This window comes from Furipterus horrens, unplaced genomic scaffold (genome assembly GCF_987537825.1).
Source record: "Furipterus horrens unplaced genomic scaffold, mFurHor1.1.pri manual_scaffold_8, whole genome shotgun sequence".
Taxonomy (NCBI): Eukaryota; Metazoa; Chordata; class Mammalia; order Chiroptera; family Furipteridae; genus Furipterus; species Furipterus horrens.
Window position 1 is genome coordinate 53,924,334 of NW_028327178.1, and position 19,015 is coordinate 53,943,348.

Consider the following 19,015-nt stretch of genomic DNA (forward strand, 5'->3'; position numbering starts at 1 on the left):
TGGCAGATGAATCAGAACTTCCCAGCCAAGCTGTAACAGTTTTTACCTGGTCATCAAAGAAACATACATTATCTTGCATTATCCTGATGAAAGATTATGTTTTTTCTATTGACTAATTCCGGATGCTTAACATCAGGTGCTGCTTTCAGTTGGTCCATAGGGAGCAGTACTTATTGGAATTAATAGTTTGGTTTTCTGAAAGGAGTTCATAATAGAAAACCCCCTTCCAATCCCATCATATACACAACATCACCTTCTTTGGATTAAGACCAGCCTTTGGTGGGGTTAGTGGTGGTTCATTTCACTTGCCCTACGATCTCTTCTGTTCCACATTATTGTCAAGTATCCACTTTTCATCACTTGTCACAACTGGTTTTAAAAACAGAATGTTTTCGTTACGATTAAGTAGAGAATCACATGTGGAAATATGGTCAAGGAGGTATTTTTCTCTGATGTGGAACCCAAACATCAAAGCAATTAATGTAACCAAGCTGATGCAAATAATTTTCAGTGCTTGATTTGGATGTTTTGAGTATGTCAGCTCTCTCCCACATGTTATAATGTTGATTGTTCTCATGTATTAATTTGATCACTATCAACTTCAACTGGTCTACTCAACTTGTGGAGGATCATGCAGCAAGAAATCTCCAGCACGAAAGTTTCACAAGTTCAATCAGTCAGTCACAGCACCTTCTCTATACAATGCACAAATCTTTTTTCTTTGCATTTAAGTTGTATTTTTATCTTTCTTGAAATAATAAAGCATAACATGCCAAAAATGTTGCTTATTTTCTTCCATCTTCAATATTAAAATGGCTGCCCAAAAATTCACCAATTTGATATGTTTTTTTAAATGCATGCTGATATGACAGCTGTCACAATACAATCTAACAAAATTGTTTCAAATGAAGATAAAGACAACTAAACACTACTAGACATCTTCAGGAAGACAATTGAACAGACTTGTTGGCCAACCAAATAGCTTGAAAATAATTGCTGTACCAAAAATATTTATTTTCCATGACTCATCTGATTCACCCTGCCTCTAAAACAGTTCTCATTATTGGCCCATCTCCCTCCTGTGCAATACCAAGTCCCTTTCCATCACTTTGACCTTGCAGTCTTTCTTACCTGAACTGTGTTTGTTCCTTCTCTCTATGTTACCCAGCCCCACCATTCTTCAAGACATGCCCCTGGTCCCTCCTCCTTGATGAAGCTTTTCCCAATTCCGTGAACCCTCTCACCCCACTTATAGGCCCCACCACACCTTTCAGCCCTTGATTTATATATAGTGTCACACATTGTCCTTTGAATGATTAAAGTGTGCTATTCTTGATTTTCCCAGCTCCTCAAGAGTGTATGAAATTGGTCTTAGAGTTTTCTTATCTGCTTTGTAGTACAAGCCTGTGGTTAGAAATAAACATGTTCAATGATATGAATCTACGTTGTGTAGGTACAAAATCGGGTTCTTACCTATTTTTCCTTACAGCATGTTGCTACGTGATTTTCTTAAAATATGAAAATAATTGTGAGGCAAGCAGATATAGCTGAAGTCCAACATCAAATCAGTGTGTTAAGACTAGAATTCCTGTCACTACATTTCTGGCAACACTGACATCTCACAAAGGCACCTCAGCAATACCAAGAGAGCATTGCTGAGCATTTAAAATGCATACCATACTATTTGTCTTTATTTTTGCTCCAAATCAAGGAATTTTATAAAATCTGATCCACTTCATAAGAAAATGTTAGCAAATATAATTATTTGAGGACTAGAAAACTCATGGTATCTAGGACTAAGTGCTAAAAGTTTTTTTAACATTAAATGTCCTTAAGATTTTTTTTTAAATTATCCTCACCTGAGGATATGTTTATTGATTTTAGAGAGTGAAGAAGGGGGGAGAGAGAGAGAGAGAAACATCAATGTGAGAGAGAAACGTCAATTGGTTGTCTCCCATACATGCCCCGACCCAGAATCAAACCTGCAGCCTAGGTATGTACCCTGACTGGAATCAAACCCACATTTTAGGGTATGGGATGATGCTCCAACCAACTGAGCCACCTAGCCAGGGCTCCTTTAAGATTTAAACTGTATTCATGTATGGTGGATTTGTTCACAGTTTTTATTCACTTCATCTGATATTAGTAAAAAGAAGAAGGAGGAGGAGGAGGAGGAGGAAAAGGGAAGTGAAAGGGGAAGAGAAAGGAGAAGAAAGAAACAGAGTCTTTAAAATTGGTTAGACTGTCCCTGGCTGGTGTAGCTCAGTGGATTGAGTGCTGGCCTGTGGACCAAAAGGTTGCCAGTTTGATTCCCAGTCAGGGCACATGCCTGGATTGCGGGCAAGGTCCCCAGTTGGGGACAAATAAGAGGCAACCACACATTGAAATTTCTCTCCCTCTCTTGTTCCCTCCCTTAAAATTAAAAAAAAAAAAAAAAAAAAATATATATATATATATATATATATATTAAATTGGTTAGGCTATCTTTGAAACTTCACATCAGTATTGAAACGTAACATTTAAACATGTGTTTGAATTTCTAATGTAGTCCAATATTTTGTTAGGCTATTTGAAATTAAAGAACAGAATTAAACAGATAGGGATGCTATCTTCACTGTTTAAATGCTAATTTTCACTCCTCCTGTTATTGGTGGCTGGGAGACTGACACCAGGTGGTACCAGGTGTTGAACCGTTGGAGTTAGATGAGACTTTGGTTTAGCAGCCTTGGTACTTGAGTTCTGGCTTAGAAGAATTCAGAGCCAAGAATCAAGCTTTAAGAGAAAGTTTAGTTAGAAAGTCACAGAGGTAGAAGAAGTGAGCAGTTGAAGAAAGGAGCACAGGAGAGAAAAAGGTAAAGGTAAGGAACATGAGGGAAAGAAGAGGGAGAGTGTAAGAGGTAAGGCACAGGCTTTTAAAGGTGAACATTTAAGGGGCAGTCCCAGGGAAAGATCTCAATAGAATATTCATCAGTTTTTTGGGTCCTTTCAGGGTCATGGTCCTCATTCATAGGTCAGCACTGGGGCAGGGGGTCATTAGTCAGTCAATGCAGCTGATTCTGAGGTCAGTCTTGGTGTGGCTTATCTGGTTTTGCTGTTTTCAGGGCCTGGAGCTGAAACACAACTGAGGCCTACATGTATTTGATGCGAGTCAGAACCTCATTTTCCTGGGACATACTCTTTCAGACCCTTTGTTTGTTCCCCTTCTGAGCGAGTCTAACATGCAGGTCAGAGAAGGTCCCAATATAAGCAGGAAATGAAAGGTCAGGGGGTCTAAACCGCATGACCAGTGATATGCTAGGAAAGGAAAGGTTACCCTGGAGGCAAGGTCCTTGTTTTCCCAACTTTGCTTATTGCTAGGCACCCAGGGCTCTCTGCCCAGGTAACCTTCTGTACCTGGCCTATCATCTTTGCTCTGCTCATGTTTGTCTAACTGCCTACCACACTCTGGTCCTTGAGCCTCTTATTTGATTTCTGGCTTGTTAAATGTGTTTTAAATGCAATTTTGATGTATGGTTTCTCTTGTAATACATCAACAGTCCACAGATTGCCCTCCTGACCATTTCTGTGCCATAACCTGACCCAGTTTGGTGACTTTTACAGATCTTTTTGAGCTGCAAACATCAATAGCTTCATTCTGTTGCAGATTCCCCATTCTGTTGTATGAGGTTTTTGTTGTTTTGTTTTATCATTCAGTAGCCTCCCACCTCCTGTTTTCATGCTATAATATACTCTTGCCTGTGACACTGAGTTGTGTATGCCAATGAGGATATTTCACTCCTGGATTTTGGGGTATGGGGTGGAATCAGAGACAGTTATCATACCTCCCCTTATGATTTGCTGCTATTTTGGTTTTTAAAGATGTCAGTTGAACAAGACTGCATTATTACCCTTTATGGATGATACTTCAAAAGCTACTTAATATTACTTTGGCTGTAGGAGTAAGAAAGTCTTGGTGCAGTTTTAACTTTTATTAACCCCTAAAATACAAAATGCTCCTGAAAGATCAGTTATTTAATTTTTTAAGTAATGACTTTTTAAAATTAAATTCAACTATCCACTATCTTGTGCTATATAGCACTAGTCATTTTTCAAACTAGCTCAAGCATCTCCTAGATCAACAGTTCTCAACCTGTGGGTTGCGACCCTTTTGGGAGTCAAACGACCCTTTCACAGGGGTCGCCTAAGACCATTGGAAAACACATATATAATTATATATTGTTTTTGTGGTTAATCACTATGCTTTAATTATGTTCAATTTGTAACAATGAAAATACATCCTGCATATCAGATATTTACATTACAATTTATAACAGTAGCAAAATTACAGTTATGAAGTAGCAACAAAAATAATTTTATGGTTGGGGGTCACCACAACATGAGGAACTGTATTAAAGGGTCGTGGCATTAGGAAGGTTGAGAACCACTGTCCTAGATCTAGGCTTGTCATGAATTGAAACAGTTTCTTTGAATATTTTCATTCAGTTGTTAAACTTCTGTGATGAGAAATAAATTTTGTTTCTTATTTATATGAGAATTGTCCTTATTGCCATCGTGTATGTACGTGACTTCAGCTGACCAGAGGACAGGTGCAATTTTTTCGACATTTGCCAACTTCAATCAGAGGGACTGAAATAAAAACAAATATCAAAATCATTACAGTATTCAAAATTCACAAAACTAAATAACATAAGCAAAGCATAAGTAATTAAACTTTCAAATGCATTAGACTTCTGAGATACCCTGTCTGTCTTAAATATCAACAAGAGTGAGGAAAACATCACTGTTTTATCTTTGCCTTTTGCCCCAAACTTTGTGCCTTCCTTGTTCTCCCTGACGTGACCAGGACCTTCCCTCACCTACTTTTCAGCTCCAGCATTTCTCTGAATCTGCTGCCTCCATCCCTCTGCCGGCACCGGGCTGCTGCAGGGCAGCCCCTTATCTCTGCTGGTGGGTGTGCGCTGCTTTGCAGGAAACTGCTGCCCTACTGCTGCTGTTGCCTGGCAACAGATGCTTGCATTGCCAGCAATTCCTGGCTGAGCTCTGTGCTCCACCTAAAGCTGGCCTCCCCCTTCTCCAAGTGAGCCAGCTAGGATTTTGAATTCTGATCCCATGGTTTGAAATACAAATTTAGATCAGCTTCCCAGATCAGATGAGGAAAAGGCCAGGTGACTGAGTTTTTTTTGTTTCGTTTTGTTTTAAGGTGTGTTGCACTCCTACCTGATAAATGTAGGACTAGGCAAAGATTGACTTTGCTTTTCTTTTAAAAAACACTGCACTGTTTTTATATTTTAGAGTGTTTAGCACTGCATTGTGGATCACACTGTAGGTCATATAGTGCATATCTGTTCTATTAGATCTGTTCATCTAATCATATGAAAGTCAATGTATAAAAAGTTATTTTTAACCCTAACTCCTAAATCTTAACAAGTGGAAACATTATGCTTTATTTTTAGGGTAAATATCAGGCTGCCTTAAAAATGTGGCTTCTGGGTTCTAACTTAATTCTCCCTTTATAAGTTTTAATGGAATTTGTTTGTCCTCTTCTCACAATTTATACAAATCTTGGCATTAACAAAAACCTGACAAATTCCTATAAACGTTTCACTACACTGTGCTATTTCTGTATACCTTTTCTCACCTTATGACTGCCCCATCAGCCACACTACAGGCAAGGATGATATTGCCATGTGTGAATATTTGTGTTAACACAGGTGTGAGGCCTGACAACAGCGCTAAATTGTCTCCTTTCACAAAATTAGAACCTTTGACCTATCTCAGAATGTAGCATAGCACTGTATGTTTGCTTCTGCTATGTCAGTGATTAATGCTTTTTTAAAAGAGTATTCTTGTTTTCAATGTAGTACTAAACTGCACAAGTATTTTATAAATTTAAATTTTGACCATGAAATTCTTTTACTAAGAACCTACCTATGAGTGTGCCTAAAGGGAGAAAGGCTGTTCTGGGTCCAAGGGACCTCCACCCAGTGGAGGAGTGTAGATCTACCAACCAGAGGGCTGGCAGGAAATCAAAAAGTCCATCTGGTGGATGCCAAAGGACAAGAGCATCTCAAGGAGAGCCAGAGCCAATTCCACAGAGGTCAAAGAAGGCAAAAACCAAAGTTTAGCCCCTGGGAAACATTGATGACCCTGGTGAGAATATTTTCAGTGTGGAGAGGTGGGCTAGCAGAGACTGAGGTGTGAACAGGAGGTAAAGAAGGACAAAAGGAGTCACATTCCATTTTTAACTCTTGGCTGTGGTGGGCAGGAGGAAAAGTGGTGGAACTAACTGGAGACTTGGGATTGAAGGAGGGCCTGTTGGTTTTCAAAGGGACAGAGTTGAATGTATTTATATACTTGAAGGAAACAAGCCAATAGAAAAGAGGTTGAAGAAAGAGGGGAGATGACAGGAGAGGGGACACACTGACAGGGTAAAGACTGCCATGACCCTGGGCTCAGGAGTAGCATAGTGGCAGTTCCCACTAGTTAAGGGTTTGCTCTCTGTGCAGGAAAAAGCCAAGCCATGTAGAAAGTGAGCGAAATGTGGGTTTGGAGAAAAGTGGGGCACTTGAAGACAGAGCTTAGCAAAGGCATGGAAATGAATCTGTGTGCAGCACAGTTGGGCCCCCAGAGCCTGGAGAGCATCAACTTGTGACAACTCACAGAGAAGTGATCTCCATGGCGCAGTGCTGGCACAGGACCGCTGCCCAGTCACCTCTTTTGCCCTCCTTTGCTCAAGTACACCAATGCAAATGCAAAGAGGCTGGCTTGCCCGTCTGGGCTGGCCGTGATAGCAATGGAAGAACCTATCTCGCACTCAGTCATAATACCTGAGGACACATGCCTGTCTTCTGCCTGGTCTACAATGCCAAGTTCCAGGCCAGAGTGTCCTCGAGAAAAGGAGCACAGCTGTTCAGAGAACTGCAAAAGAAAAACGGGGGCGAGAGGTAAAGACAAGAGGCTACGGGAGGCGGCGGCGTGGGTGTGCTGGAATAGTCTCGAAAATGAAGGGAACAAAAGCGATGTGACTGGTGAGAATCTTACAGAGCCTCCTCCCTGATAGAATATGTATGATCCTCCTCGAGGCCTTTCCTGCTTGTGAGCAGGGAGGCATCCCAAGGATTGACGGGGAGCGCTCGCCCAGATCCCCTCTCCTGGGCTTGGGGTGTGAGAAAGTCGCAGGGCAGTGTTCGGGATCCCACGTCGAGCCTCTCACGCGCCGGACCTAAGAGGTCAGCTCCTGACCCCTCCAACACCGTTAGTGCTAGCGCCACTCAGTCACCCCAGAACCAGCGTCCGGCGGCTCCCCCACCTCCAACCGGCGCTCCCCCTTCCCTGCTGCGCGGAAGCCCTAGAGGAATTCAGACCCGGAGGGAACGCAGGTCTCGCGCCGCCCAGGAGGCAGAAAGGGGCGCGGCAAGCTAGCCGGTAGGCGCCGGTAGGCGCCTGTAGTCGCCCCGTGAGAACTCAGCAGCGCACTCTGTTCCTCCCGCCGCTCGTCAGCCTTCGGACTCCGGCACTGGGCAGAGCACACTGTCCGCTCCGAATCTCCTCTGGGCGCTTCCCCGCTGTGCTGCCGAGGGCGGGACTGAGCCGGGCTGAGCTCCGCGGGAAAACGCGGGGCGAGTGGAGGCGCGGCGCCACCTGGCTGACTCCAGCAGAGCCTGGAGCTCTCTGACCCTTTCTCCATTCATTGCATGCCATTTATCCAGCAGATAATTCTGAACAGACATCTTTAAAAAGCATTTGACCCCGTGCGTCTCCCCTGCATCATTTTTAGTTGGGAGTTTGCAGTGGGCAGAGGGAGGGAGAAGAGCTCCTGTTCTGATCGGAAAATACCGAGAGACCAGACCATCTCTTTCAGCAGCAAGGTAAAGAAGCCGTCGCAGGATCCAACCAAGCAGGCAGGCATGGGCTGTTTGGGCAACAGCAAGACAACAGAAGACCAGGGCGTCGATGAAAAAGAAAGACGCGAGGCCAACAAAAAGATCGAGAAGCAGTTGCAGAAGGAGCGCCTGGCTTACAAAGCGACTCACCGCCTGCTTCTACTGGGTAAGGCGGGAGGGCACTCGCAGCGGCTCCTGGCCGGGCGGAGCGCACAGCCAGCAACCCCGGCCAACTCCTGCAGCCCAGAACTGGCGTGTACTTGAAAATGTCTGCGTTGGGGTAGGATAATTATTCAATGTGGGTTGAGTGAAAGATGGCAAAGGCATCGGGCTACAGATCACAGCATTCTTTTTGTTTGTTTGTAGGGGCTGGTGAGTCTGGGAAAAGCACTATCGTCAAACAAATGAGGATCCTGCACGTCAATGGATTTAATCCCGAGTAAGGAATGATCAATTTCGGTTTTGCCTCTAAACTGCTTGCAAACTTTGTCGCTTCTTTCCCAACCTTCCCAAAAGTGCTTTCTCTAGGTAGATAATTTAATCATTGAATACACCTCTAAGGAGAAGACTATAGGAGTGTATTGTTGAATTTGGTATATTGGGTTAGCCAAAAAGTGCGTTTGGTTTTTTCCATAAGATGGCTCTAGTAGCGCTTAGTTGTCTTTAACTTCATTCGAAACAATTTTGTTAGACTGTATAGTGATAGATGTCATATCAGCGTGCATTAAAAAACAAACAAACATCAAATTGTTAAATTTTTGTGTAGGCATTTTCATATTAAAGATAGAAGAAACTAAGCAACATTTTTGGCCAATCATGCTTTATTATATCAAGAAAGGTAAAAACACAACTGAAACGCAAGAAAAGGTATGTACATTGTATGGAAAAGGTGCTGTGACTGATTGAATATATGTCAAAAGTGGTTTGCAAAGTATCATGCTAGAGATTTCTTGCTAGACAATGCTTCACAGTTGGGTAGACCAATTGAAGTCGATAGCGATCAAACAGACACAAAAACAATCAACGTTATTACCACACAGGAGATAGCCGACATGCTCAAAATATCCAAATCAATAAAGTTATTGGTGAAAATGAAAAATGTGTCTTTTATTTTATGGAAAAAAAATCATATGGACTTTTTGGCCAAGCCAATACATAAGTAAATCCTTTTTCTGACAGTGTCTAGATCAAAAAATAAAATAACTTGCTTAACAAAATATGATTTATTAGGCAGTCTTGAGGTATTGATCTGTATTTTTGGTATTGCCCTAAACAGCCAATATGTCAATATTTACTTTTCTCTATATCATGTCTGCTTCTATTTTAATTCATATCTATCAACACATGGATAGATTCAAATCAAATATATAAGTGTAGCTGTATAGATTTTATATGCAATATTCATGACAAGTTTGCCGTGTTTTGTGTAACCTTTGTGGTTGTTTAACGCTATGGATTGTAATGTGTGTACTCAATTTGTTTAGAGCACATTAGATGATAAGAACTGCTGTACTGGGGGTTTATACTGACCTCTAGGAAAACCATTTTAGCCAGATGCTGCAGCTGGAAATTTAAAATCCCACTCAATTCACTCAAATCAGTGCTAACAATAAACTAATAACAGTTCTCTTTTAATACAGGGAAAAAAAGCAGAAAATTCTGGACATTCGGAAAAATGTTAAAGATGCTATTGTGGTAAGGACTTTTATTTAAATGCTTGTTTACTAAAAAAGTTAAATACTCTTCTCTAAAACTATGTAGACAGAAATTATATATTAGATTATCATAAACAGAGCCTAAGTGTTATATTTATCCACATATATATTTTTCTCTATTCCATTTTAGACAATCATTTCGGCGATGAGTACTATAATACCTCCAGTTCCACTGGCCAACCCAGAAAACCAATTTCGATCAGACTATATCAAGAGTATAGCCCCTATCACTGACTTTGAATATTCCCAGGTATGTAAATCCTTATTGAAATATTTACATGATGCAAGATGTAACTATTTTTAATGAGGTGGTTTACTGAAAATCAATGTTAATATTAATTTATTATTAACTGTGTTCAAAATCTAACTCTGCTTAAAAGAAATACTTTCCTCTGCATTAAAATATTAACACTAGGATTGTTAAAAAAATGCTTTTGTGGATGTATTAGTGAAGTTTCTATTCAGGAAGATGGCATACCTTTCAGAAATATCTCTACTACTTTTTCCTATCTGTATTTCTAAACTAATAATTAAGCAGTTTCCAAGATGATAAATGAGTAGAAATTCCATGAGTAGAGAGAAGTGCTCTGATATGTGATTGCCTCTGAGGGAAAAATAGGAAGAATAGAATTCAGTTTCCTTTAAAGTGTCTGTCCTTTAGATAAAACGAGAAGAGAATGTGTGCTGTAAATTATAACATGGATTACTTCTGAACGTTTACTATATGGTAGGGAAATGTAGTTCATTTTACATCTGCAGGATTTAGACCTGCTTTCCTAATCGGTTGGATGGCAGTATTGCTTATGCAATAGGACGTGAATATTAATTTTCTCTTATTTGGGAGTAAACATTTCTTTAAAATATTGTTATTTGGCAATTAGATTAAGCTTGTTTCACAGAAAATCATTTTTGTTATGGTTGTGCCAAAAGAGCATATATGTGTGTTATGTGTGTGTACCCATCAATAACAGTATTTCCAAGTTTTCACTGTCTAGCATGGTGGTCTTCAGATATTTTTCATTCTCAGAATCCTCTCTTCCAAGGAAACCAGTGCAGAAACCAGTGTGTGCAATAGATAGGTTCTGCTCTGTTCTTACAAAAATTTGGGCCAGTGTGTGCCTGTTCAGCCCTACTCCTTCTCTTCAGCACAACACAGTGTCCCACAGGCTTCGTTATCAAGATGGCAGATAAGAATTACTTTTTTTTTCCAAGCGTTTTTTGGTATCCTTTCATGGGATTATTGCTTCTAATAAACATTGCAATGTAGCCAGTGAGATTTCTACAATTTCTAAAAAGGAGTTAGGGGTAGCAAAATGGCTAGAAAAAGGGATAAGGCATCTGGCACAGCTCAATCTTTTGTTTTGTTTTTTACTAAACTGTGTCTTTAATTGATTGGATGGCTTGGAGGAAGTTTAATGGGATGATGTTGAGGGGAAGGAGTATTGCCAAATCAGTGCTTCAATCAACTAGAGCTTTTGGATATCCTCCCAGCATTCTGTGATAGTTTACTATTGTAGCAGTCACCCAAAAATACAAGGTCCTAGCTGAAATGGCATTCCCATGCAACTTTCACATTTACACATTTATGGACATATGTTTAAGTTCTCAATTTTGTCCTGTCATGTCCGACTAAAAGGAATCATAAAACATCTTATATATGGTTCTGATGTAGGAAAAAGTTATTGTTAGCGTATAACGGGAAGTTAGAATGAAGATGTATTAATCAGTCACACATTTCTTTTTCTTGTTCATGACAAACTCACACATGATAAAGAGATTCTATATTTAATCTGAAATTCAGAAAGTTGGTAACTCTCAAGTGGATTACTAAGGAATCCAAGCCCCTAATTTGTGAAAGTGTTTTTTGAGCTACATCATGAATATTTTTAATTAAAGAAAAAACTCAAGAAACCATTTCCTTTGTGCACATACCTTTTCATATGAATATGTTAAGGCTACTTAAAAATGGTTACCAGAATCATAATTAATTATCAATGAAAGAGAATTGGAAACCAGCAGATGCAAATGCAATTATAATGCTCTTTCTTGGTAACACTTATTTTTTGGTAGTTTTTAAGCCTAACATTTGTTGTCATCTATGCCTCTGTCCATGTCAAATGAAATTATGTTTGTAAAAGAGCCTACACTTATATAAATGAGGAAACTAATATATAAATATAATAACTTCACTTCTGAAAATGCTTTTTTTTATTTGAATGTGCACACATTTTCAGTAACACTTATTCCATAGTTCTCTGAAATGTTCATTTATTTCCCTTATTAGATTAAATAGTTTTTGAATTGGCATTTTAATAATCCTAAAACAAATCTTTGACTTATATACTCATATTACTTGGTATATTTTGAGAAAATTAACTTTATTTAAAGAATATATATAGTAAAAATCATAAAAGTAGAGCTAAATCAAGTACTTTTTATAGTAAATATAACACTAATTTACTAAATCTAGTACTTTTATGAGATTAAACTGTTGAGAGTCTTTCAGTGTCACACTCAGTTCCTTATAAGTTTTTAAGTTTATTTTTCTGTAGATATAATTTTTGAACAAAATATACCCTATTTTAAAAATAATTCGAGTTCTTTAATTAAAGAAGAAAAATTAAAAGACTATAAATTTAAAATTGCATGTGAGATTATTCATTTTAATGGAGAGTCTAAGTCTATCTTAAGGTGTCCAAAGAATCTCCTCTAAGAATATAACACTTGGGTTTCTCTTTGTTCTTTTGATCTTCCTATTGCTTTCCATTTGAATTTCAATTAAATTATATGAAATGATGTAATAGAAAGAAGGCCAGTGTAGATAGTGTCTATCCAGGTGGGAGGTTAAAGAAAGCATTAGGAGCCAGATTTTGTGGCCTCCATAGACCAGGTCTGTGCTGATCAGCGAAGACTTTAGAGGGTTCTAAGCAGTGAAGTTACATGATCTAATTGTGTTTTATCAAGATGATTAAGGCTGTGAGTGGAGAATGGATTGTAGGAAGGCAAGAGATAAAGTGGGGTAACCATCTTGGAACCTATTGTAGCAATCCAAATGAAAGTTAATGGAGGACTTCCGGCCAAGATGGAGGCCTAGACTGACATGCTCTGTCTCCCTCCACAACTAAGTTGGAATACAACTACTTCAAAACTAAAAGATAACTGGAAATTCCAGAAAATAAAATTACATGGAAGTCCACCGTATGAAGTTATAAACCAGCGGTGCTCATCCGGACAGGTAGAAGGGCTAAAACTGGAGCGGGGCGGTACTGCCTGTGGTGGCAGCGGGGATAATGATGGGACTGTGAGAAAAGCCAAGGGAGCAATCCCGGCTGCAGTCGAGCCCTGTCAGCATGCGATTCCAAGGCTGGGGAAGGCAGACCCCCATTGCCTCCATCTGTGAGGCCCGAAGGGCATGGGGACAGAGAAAGAGGCTCGTGGTCTCTCAGCAGAGAATAACGGCAGGAATCCATTTCGCACTCCCGCCCCCACACAAAGCGCCACAGTGCGGTGAAAAAGGTCGCCAGTCGCCGGGCGCCGGAACAACGCCAGAGGAGCAATCCCAGCTGCAGTCGAACCCCATCAGCTCACGATTCCAATGCTGGGGAAGGCAGACTCCCATTGCCTCCATCTGTGAGGCCCAGAGGGCGTGGGGACAGAAAAAGAGGCTCGCGGTCTCTCAGCGGAGAATAACGGCAGGAATCACCCCCACCCCCACACAAAGCTCACGGGGTTCCACCTCCTATAACCTGACCAGAAAACAAAAGTACGCACTAATCTGCCAATATGAAACAGACCACGATTGAAATCCTGGTTACGCAGCTCACCAGGCAACAGATGAGGAACCTGACTGAAGAAAAAATAAGAAATTTTTCTGAGGCTCAGTTCAGAGCTATAGTTATAAGGTGGCTTACAGAATCAACAAGAGATTTGGAACAAGATGGGGGAGGAATGAAAACCAGTCATACTGAAACAAATGAAAACACATACAAGACAAGTGGTGAGGAAATGAAAACCAGAGATCAAATCAACAAATCGGAACATAGGGAAGGAACAAACAGTCAACCAGTGCAGAAAGAGGAAACAAAAAAGGAGCAATGTGAGGAGAGGATCAGAAACCTATGGGACAGCTATAAGCGAACAAACATTCCAGTTATAGGAGTGCCAGAGGGTGAAGAAAAAGAACTAGAAATTGAAAAATTATGTGAAAAAATGAAGCAGAACTTCCCTAACTTGTGGAAGGAAATAGACTTACAGGTCCAGGAAGCACAGAGAGTTCCAGAAAAAAATGGACCCAAGGAGAAAAACTCCAAGACACATTATAATCAAACTGTCAAAAATTAAGGATAAAGAGAGAATCTTAAAAGCAGCAAGAGAGAAGAAAAAAATTATGTACGATGTGGTCCCAATTAGACTATCAGCTGATTTCTCAAAGGAGACCCTACATGCAAGAAGGGACTGGCAAGAAATATTCAAAGTAATGAAAATCAAAAACCTACAACCACAAATACTCTATCCAGTGAAACTGCCATTCAGAATAGAAGGGCAGAGAAAGTGCTTCCAGGACAAAGTAAAACTGGAGGAGTTCATTAGATCCAAACCATTGTTATATGAGAAGTTAAAGGGACTGGTTTAGAAGAAGGAGGCTCAAAACTATGAACATTAAAATGAAAACTGCATCACAACAACCAACAACAGAAGCTAGAGAATCAAAACAAAGGCAAACTAGGTAGACAATAAGAGTGGGAAAAAAATCATAAGTATGGGGAACATATTGGGGGGAGGTCAGCAGGGAGGGGGAAGAGGGAAAGAGAGGGAATGGTACAGGAATGAAGAAGCATAACAGGAGGGAATGGAGTAGACAGGAAGAGGTGGAGAAGAACTATATGCACAACCAATGGACATGGACTAAAAAGGGGGGACAACTCTAGGGAAGGGTATCACTGGGTGGAGGGAAACAAAGGGAAAAGAAATTGGGACAACTGTAACAGCATAATCAATAAAACATATTCAAAATTTTTTTAAAAAAAGAAGTTAATGGAGCAGCTTGGTGTGGGATGGTATCATGAATTAATTAATTGCCTCTTGATAGTTTTCTCTCATGTATACGTCCACATTGTCTTGGCTTTACCCAGAACACCCTTCACTAGTTGGCACCATGTCTTTCCATCCAGCTCATCTACACATGAAAATAAATAGTCTTAGGTGATGATTGAGACAGAACATGTATCACTTGACCATTTATAAAATAGGAAAAATTGCAGTTACCCACCCCCCAACTCCCAAAAAACTCTTAGCACAATATCAAATAAAATCATAGATGAATTAAAGTGAATTATGTATTTATTTGATTGTTTTTCTTAAAATGCAAGTATTTTAAATTGTTTTGCTAGATTTTTTTTTAAGGGGAAGAGGATAAATGAAGCTTAATGACAAGGGTGAATGTAGTCTGATCAGTTGGTCAGTACTGTCTTAGCACCTGATATTTCCTAAGGTGACTGTGTATCAGAATTATATATCAACATAAACCCAGAGAGCAAGAACATTCTTTCCTGTCCTCCCAGGTAAGAGAACACCAAGCATTTGGTGGGAGTGCAGGCTGGCTCACTGCAGCACAGTGAACCGGGAATAAGGCCCTGGAAGCCAAGCTGCCCACTGTGAGCCTGGGCTCCAACACTCTTAAGATGTGCCACTCAGTGGAGAACAAGGTGGGAGCTGGGCTTCTTGGAGCTGTTCATGGGAGGGCAAGCACATCCACAGGAGGGCTGAGAGCCATGCCTGTGCCAAGTAGGTCTAGCTGCTCCTCCTGTATGCTTGTTCTGTCCCCTCTGGGGAGTGTGTGCAGAATTCTAAAATTTATATCATGAAGGTTAGTGGTCTTCCTGGTAATTTTTTTAAGCAGCTGAAACCTCTTGCTACCCCCGACCTCCAGCCCTCATTGCTGTCCGCCTTTTCTCAAGTATAAAATGGAGATGATCACAGTACTTACTCTGTAATGTTGTTATGAGGAATCAATGTTTGTACCTGAAACAGTGATGGCATATGTGAGGTGCCCCTTCAGAATTATTATCACTGCTCCATAGAAGAAAGCAGGAACTCTGGCACCCTGAGACCCTAGTGGCTTACAATGAACACCCAGCTACCCACACACTCTCCACTCCTCTTTGGGCCCAGTGGGGAGCCAACTGAACCCTCTAGCTATTCCCTGCCCCCAGCCAACCCTCTCTGCAGCCCTTCAAATGGCATCTATAGACCATCTCTTCAGTTCATGTGATGTCCCTATACCTTACCATATTCCTGGAGGGAGATGTCTCAGTGATCCCCAAAACGTCAAGCTGTTGACTGGCCCCAACTGTTCAAATATTTCTACCTTTATGCCCTCTCTCACAGCACAGGTGTCCAGGTGAGCATTTTCCCAGGTAATCTACTTGGGTCTCTGTCACTGGCAGCTCCCAGATATCAGCCCTCTTTCTCTTTTGCCACCTTAGCTTCAGTCAGGTTTTCTTAAACTTACTTCGGTCTTCCTCCTTTCCCACCACCACTGCCACCATTGTCCTACCCTTCCCTTCTTTGCCTTACCTAGCTACAAGTTCTCTGAGGCCACCTGTGGCTCACCTGCATTTGCTCTATCTCTCAGATTTTTTGCTTTGCTCCCTGGAGCTAAAATTTCTGCCAATTTTTGCTGCAAGTTCCAACAAACTTTTGGTTGATTCAACACAGTACTCACCCCAACACAACTCTGTTTCCTAGTGATAGAAAGGTGAGATATATCCTGAAACACCACCCTTACCACAACCCAGCAAGTGAGTTAATACTGAAATACATCACATTTAAAAAAATTTTTTTAAATTAATTATTTATTTCTTTGTTTGTTTATTTTTAGAGAGAGGGGGAAGGAGAAAGAGAGGGAGAGAAATATCACTGTGTGGTTGCCTCTCACTCGCGCCCCCAACTGGGGACCTGATGTGCAACCTAGTTATGTGCCCTGACTGGAAGGCGTGAGTGCCTGTCTCTTAGACTCAAGGCTATCATGATGATTCTGCAGGGCCATGTCAAAGTCCAAGTCTAAAGATTAAAATAATGGTGTGTGCAGAAAGCAGACAGATAGTGAGGCCTCAGAGACCATCTAGGCTGACAGCTCCAGCTGAGGAAGTGGCAACAGAGGAGGGAAAAAACTTGCCGGGGAAGTGTCTGCCTTGAAAATGTAATGATTTCCCAACTATATACAGAGTACCCTGGCAGTGGGCAAAGATGGAACATGGCTTCCCTGGATGACTATTTCTTCCCAGTGAAAGGTTTGTGTAACAAAGTAATCTATAAATAGCAGTCTTCAGTGGGATAACATTGATAACTCCCTTCCACCATGGCTTTTTCTGCCAAAATTGAGCATGAGGGCGCTGCTGAGGGGCAAGGAAGGGTAGATGTGGAGGTGGTCACATTAGCTCCTCTCACTTATTCAGTACTTATATTCAACAAACTTATTAAGTGTCTGTGGATACTAAAATGAATAAGGAGCACAACTTTTCCTCAAAGAGCGTATCATGTAGAGGGAATACAGACTTATAAACAAAGTTGATACCTTTGTATAATGTTATGTTTAAAGGGGCTTATGGGGAGAACATGGGAGGACCCTTTCACAACTAGCTTCATGCCAAGCTGAGCCTTCCTTGAATAGTAGGGTTGAGAGCAGAAGAGGATATAGAGAAGTGCAAAAAGACGGTGGCACCTGCCAGGATCTACAAGTCTCAGTGGGGCTGAGAGCAGGTTGGAGACCAACCACTGACACAATGGAGGGGAAAAGCAGGCAGGTTACAAAGGCCCCAGGTGCTTGCCAAGAGATTCCAGTTCCTCCTCAAAGCTGTGGAGAACTGTTTGTCAAGTCTTTTCAAGGAGCCCCGAAATGCTAATTGTCTTTGGCTGCTTTTGCATATCTGTCCTTGGAATGGTACTCTGGGAGTTTGACTGTCATTGAGCAAAGGACATTTACTCCATCAGAAACCTTCTAAGCCTCACATTGTTTATGTCAAAATGCTAAGAAAGAATGGAACGACCATAAAGAATCAGTATCATACTTTGTTTGCACATGTGATATACTAATAAAAGAAATTGCTGTAATTTGAATAAAACAGTTCAGTGAGATCTAGAGCTTCAATGAAGATACTTTTTAAAATTTTGTTTTTTCTTTGAAGTATTAACATAAGGTGTATTCCTAATAATTAGTTTTTTATTTTGAAACAATTTTAAACTTACCCCCAAAACATAAACTTAGTACAAAGAACTCCCATATACCCTTCACCTAGGACTTAGCAATAGCTAATATTTGACCACACTGGCACACATTTTTTATGAACCATTTGAGAGTTGATTGCAGAAACCCTGCTTTTTCACCCCTAAATATGTCCATATGTATTTCCTATGAAAAAGGACATCACCACATCACAGTTATTGGAATCAGGAGATTTAACATTAATACACTGACATTTTGTAATCTACAAATGCTATTAAAATTTCACCAATTGTCCTAATAATAAATAATATAATGAAGTTATAACAATAATTCTGGTCATCAATCCAGTAACAAGGACTACATTTAATTTCCATTTCTTCTTTACTCTAGAACAGTACCTCAGCCTTCCTTTTTTTTTCATGACATTGACCAGACTTTTATTTTATGGAATGCCCTTACTGTGGTTCATTTGATGGGTCATGACTAGGCTTGATTAGTGCTTTGGTATCAAAAACAAAGAAGTGATATGGGTCCTTCCCAGAGAACTGGGGATGTTAACTCTGATCACTCAGTGAGGTGCTGTCTGCCCTGTTTGTCTTCCCTTTGTAATTCATAAATACATTTTAAGAATGTCCTTTGAGACTATATAAATACCATGTTTTTATCAAAATGTTTTACACTTTAGTTTTAGCACACTAATACATTTTATCTACAATAAATATTTAAAAGGGAACACTTTTGTCAATTCTTTTGATTGTTTCTAAATGCTATAATGAAAACTAAATAGAATGTGGATCATGATGTTGCTTTTCAGATAGTAAGAAGCACATCATTAGAGGGTCAGCCAAAGCAGCAACCTCTTGTCTACACCAACATGCCAAGAAAACTGGGCTTCATCCACAAGACAATTTTCCCTTAAGTGTATTTTCTTATAGAAAATATATTTGAATGCTCACAAAGTAAGGCAATGTTTTTTAATATGTCTTGGATGAGATGTCAGTAAAACTTCAAATCCTTTGAAGGTGTGTTTTAAAGCTTCACCTCAAATTTGGATGTACTGGATGTTTGTTGCTTGGTTTACCAAAGCAGATGTTCACACGTAAGCACACTTGCTGTTTTCTGAAGTATATAACATTAAAAATACCTGAGTATTAGAGCATTTTGTCCTTATCATTACTAGTTTTAACATAACT

General features: G+C 40.2%; 1 protein-coding gene across 2 annotated transcripts in view; it reads left to right on the forward strand.

Moving 5' to 3' along the window:
* The window catches only part of GNAL (G protein subunit alpha L), a 164,851-nt gene that overhangs the window by 37,679 nt on the left and 108,157 nt on the right, over positions 1 to 19,015 (forward strand). Inside the window, exons 1-4 of one of the 2 annotated variants that reach the window (XM_090285825.1) lie at positions 7,895 to 8,049; positions 8,250 to 8,322; positions 9,524 to 9,578; positions 9,729 to 9,848. In XM_090285825.1, coding sequence (XP_090141951.1) covers positions 7,908 to 8,049; positions 8,250 to 8,322; positions 9,524 to 9,578; positions 9,729 to 9,848 — 390 coding nt within the window. In that variant the 5' untranslated portion in view covers positions 7,895 to 7,907. Of the gene's footprint in view, positions 1 to 7,894; positions 8,050 to 8,249; positions 8,323 to 9,523; positions 9,579 to 9,728; positions 9,849 to 19,015 lie in introns of those variants that run through there. The other variant, XM_090285824.1, reaches the window with a different exon arrangement.